At 44.7% G+C, this 4213-nt stretch overlaps 1 protein-coding gene across 1 annotated transcript; it reads left to right on the forward strand.

Moving 5' to 3' along the window:
* Positions 1-498: 498 nt before the first annotated feature.
* On the forward strand, positions 499-2489 carry RPP14 (ribonuclease P/MRP 14kDa subunit; the record flags this gene model as incomplete). The annotated part of the gene is made up of 3 exons (XM_008947413.1): positions 499-575; positions 1132-1210; positions 1844-2489. Coding segments are annotated over 3 exons (213 nt in total), but the record flags the coding sequence as incomplete, so codon positions are not given.
* Positions 2490-4213: the final 1724 nt, after the last annotated feature.

Below are 4213 nucleotides of genomic sequence, written 5' to 3' on the forward strand. Positions count from 1 at the left end.
GCGGAGCCAGAAGTGTCTTCGGTTCGCGTCCCCCTGCTCATCAGCCCGCATTGTGCCTCGCTCCTGAGGGAGCTGAGGTTGTGCGCTTTGTCTTGGCGTCTGCAGTCTCGTGGCTGCAGCATATCTTGCGTTTAGAATTCAGGGTATCGATTGTTTTGCTGTACGGCGGTGTTAAAAGGAGAATTATAGCAAGGGAATAGCCTCTTGGATGGTGAAGCCGACGGCACTGTTCTTGTGCTGCTTATGGTGTGGCTGGGTGACTTCTATAAGTCACGACACAGCCCCACTGTGCCCCTGTTTCTCCAGCTGTAATATGGAGCTAAAAGTGGCTTCCATCTAAAGAGGTGTGAGAGGAAGGGTGCTGTATGAAATCTACTGGTGGTGCAGCTGAAACGTTCATGTGAAATTTCAGCTTAACTATAAGCAGTGAATTAACTTGCTTATAAACTGCTATAAGAGCATAAGATGGCATTTATTAAATAGCATATTTTTCCATAGGTTGGAGCAGCTTTGCCTGTTGATGTCTTAACATATGAGGAAAAAACTCTGTCTGCCATATTAAGAGTTGTTAGCAGGTAAGATGCAGTAGGTACACACTTCAGATATTGCCATGAAAGAAAGAAACATGAAAAACAGAACTCTCAAGCTAAGAATGGTCTTTGAGGAATAAAGCCTAACTTGCAGGCATCTGCATACAGCAAATAAATAAAAATTCACTAAGATTTGGTAACTGCCAATATGTTATTCCTGCTTTAAAACAGAATGGTCTGACAGGAACTAAGCACCATTAATCTCTTTCTGTACTAAAGATGAGAATGGTTGCCCTTGGAGACAACTGCAGATGATTTAGGGGAAGAAGGAGCTTAAATGCCCAGAGTGAGCAAGAACAGGGCTGGTGAAGTGAACCTGGAAAGGTTACAGTACGTATCTCCCAATGTTGAGGACAAGAGGCTGAAGTCTCTGCAATAACCCTTCAGGGCACAGTGTTGCTGCTAGAACTCACTGGTAAACTCAGTTAAGGTTTCATTACACTTTGTGTAACATTTTTTTTTTTTTGTATTTAAGGTGTTCATGCTACAGGAAAACTGAGAAAAAAATTTAATATATTTTATTTTCTTCTTACTTACTTAGTGGCCTCGTGAAGCTCTGGAGTGCTCTAACACTGCTGGGCTTCTACCAGAACAGGAGGTGTGCCTTTCGAGTGCTGCAGGTAAAGCCCCCTGGGGCCTGGCTGCCTTCCCCCGCGCTCAGCTCCCGCTCGATGGCTGGCTGGCAGAGCATGCTGCCTCTTCACAGAAAAACTGCCTAGGTGCAAAACCATCTTGCTTTGGGAGGGAAATGCTTTTCAGGGCAGGTGTGTAGGTCTGCATTCAGGCAGTTCTCATTTTGTAAAGAGTCTTGTAAAATATGAGGGTAGTGGCTGTCTCCTTGCTTTATGGTTTCGTTCCAGTGAGAAGTCCTGGCCTCATTAATACATCTGCAAGGAAACATTTGTGGAAAGTTTTGTCCTTGGTCCAATCTTTTATTTCCCCTACTCCCTTTCTTCCCTTTCTCATAGTTGCTGTCAACTGAACTCAATTAAAAATTCATGCATGAAAATGCACTTCCAGAGCTTATTTCTTCCTGAGGATGCTGCTTAATAAAATTAGTTCCAAGAATTCTTTGTTTCTGAAGCCATGGCTAAACAAAAGTCTGCTCAGGATTAGCTCTAAGTTTTTAATATTTTATGTAAAAGGAAAATGTAAGTATTTTCAACTTTGAGTCCATTTGGTGGTGTGGTTGTGGTTTTTTTTTTAATGGTTTAGTTAGTTTCTTATTTTGCTTTTGTTTCTTCCCAAACCAGACATCTCCGTTTCTTCTTGCGTTATCTGGCAACAGCAGAGAACTGGTCTTGGACTGAATGCGGTTGTTGGTTTGATTGCATGAAGAAGTTGCTTGAGATGTTGCAGCCCTTCTGGCGTGGAATTTCTGGAGGGGATTTCCGACAAAGAGCCTTGGCAAAGTTAACAGTCATCAGCTCACTGCTTGCACATCCCATACGTCAGAGTTTACACATAAAAGTTGGGGACAAAGCCGAACTTTCCAAAGCTTTTACACAGAATGATGTGGTTACCTTTTCTGATTTAACAGGTGACACAAATCCTTTGCATTTGAATGAAGATTTTGCAAGGAAATCTAGGTTTGGGAGAACTATTGTACATGGAGTTTTGATCAATGGACTGATTTCTGCAGTTCTGGGTACTAAAATGCCTGGTCAAGGTTGTATATTTCTCTCTCAGGAGATCCGATTTCCAGCTCCTCTCTATACTGGTGAGGAAGTCTTGGCCACAGCGGAAGTGAAGCGACTGAAGGGCTCTGTTGCACACATTTCAGTATCATGTAAAGTCAAAGAAAGTGGAAAGACTGTTATGGAAGGGATGGTGAAAGTCATGGTGTCAGACAGTTAGAGCTGTTGTTCCTGTGCTGCTTTGCTATAAAAGGACAGAAACGCATGCTTGGTTTTGACTCTTGTCTTTTTACATGACGTCACTTAATCCAAAACTTTGCAACAAAAAAACTTCCAAATATTTCAAAGACAGTGCTCAAACTTAATTTTGATGGAACTGCATTCAACTTAGAGCTTTTCATTTTTCCCAGCGTACTGCCAAGGTGAAACCAACTTACTGTGACAAAAGTGGCACGTTTAGACAAGCCTTTGCTCTGCTTTAGTGGGAAGCCTGGAGCAGTGGGGCTTATCTTGAGGCTGGTTTTTTTTCAGCAAGACTGCAGTGCACTCTAGCTGAGGTCAGTTCAAACTTGTCACTGCTTCACAAAGTAGTTGTGTTGCTGACAGGCACCAGAGGGAAGGGACAATGCTGGGTGTTAACAGGGAGAACAGAGGTGGAGGTGTTGATACTTGCGTACTGCAGGATCTGTTGTAAACTCCATGGCAGCTCTAGCTGATGTTGGTGTAGTGTGCTCTTCTGCAACGTTCTTCCTTGGCTCTGCAAACAAATGGTAGTCAGCCTTCACGTAAACAATGTGCTCTGCCTAGTTGAGCTGGAGATGTGGCTCTAACAGTACGTACAAAACCTGATTATAAACAAAAAAGTTACCTTGAATGACAAGTGCCTCTGAAACTTGCTTCCCAGATGCAGAGTGAAAGAGGCTTTTAAAAAGCTGTATTGTCATTGCTTGTACTTCGTGCCTCCTTACGTGCCTGTGGGCATGACAGGAAGGGGCAGTTTTGTTGAGTACTGCCTGTGGCCTCTCTCTGCTCACTTGGCTGTGTGAACGTGGACTCCCCTTTGCCTACTCAGAGTCGCAGTGGCTGGTAAAGTAGGCTTTAGATCAATTAATTAGTAAATCACCCAGGTTATATTACTGTAATACCAACATAAGATTATGATACACTAAGAAACTTTTTTTCAGGCATGATGAGGACCATCAGGAGTAAAGTACAGGCTGTCTTCAGTTAGTTGTTCTCAAAGTTTTTTGGCAAAACATGTTACCCCCCAATCATCTCTGCAGCAGAAATGCTTTTCTTGACTGCAAATAACCTGCAAAGTTGTTTGCTATGAAAAGAGAGTTTGTCCTGAAACTGATGGAGGCTGCGGGTGAAACAGTTACACGGGCTGGGTGGGATGTCTGGGTCTCAAGCGTAGCTACGCTGTAACAACAAGCCCCAGGATACTGTTGGATACTGTGGGGCAGTAACTAGATTTGTCTCTGACCTCCGGGGTCGCTGAGGGAGGAGTGGTTTGCAGAGATTGCAGTTCCAGCCCCAGGTGGGCTGCTTAGCCCCAGCGCACAGCCCGTTCCGCTCGGGGTGGAGCTGCCAGGCGTGGATGTGTCTGGGGCCGACCCCGGTACTGGTTCGGTGTGTGGGGCTGAGCAGGGCTCTGCAGCCTCACACCATCTCATGCGGGGGGATAATGCTGCTATGAGGTGTAAAATGAAAAACAAACAGATGAGTGATCAACGGGCAGGAGGTTCCCAAGTGTTAAGAAGTATTGAAACAGTTTTCATACGTTTCAATACGATGAAAATCGGGCTGTGGAACTCGATTTAGCAACAGCTTTAAATCTGATTTTTCCCCCACCCCAAATCTACGAATTGAGTAGAAGATGGGGGATTCTGTTTGATCCTTCCGACTACAGACGCAAAGCCCCGAAAGTGAAGAGCGGCGGGCGCGCCAGCCCGCTGCAGTTTCTCGGTGCGAGGCCCAGCAGAG

This window comes from Merops nubicus, unplaced genomic scaffold (assembly GCF_000691845.1).
Source record: "Merops nubicus isolate BGI_N331 unplaced genomic scaffold, ASM69184v1 scaffold35419, whole genome shotgun sequence".
NCBI classification, from domain to species: domain Eukaryota; kingdom Metazoa; phylum Chordata; class Aves; order Coraciiformes; family Meropidae; genus Merops; species Merops nubicus.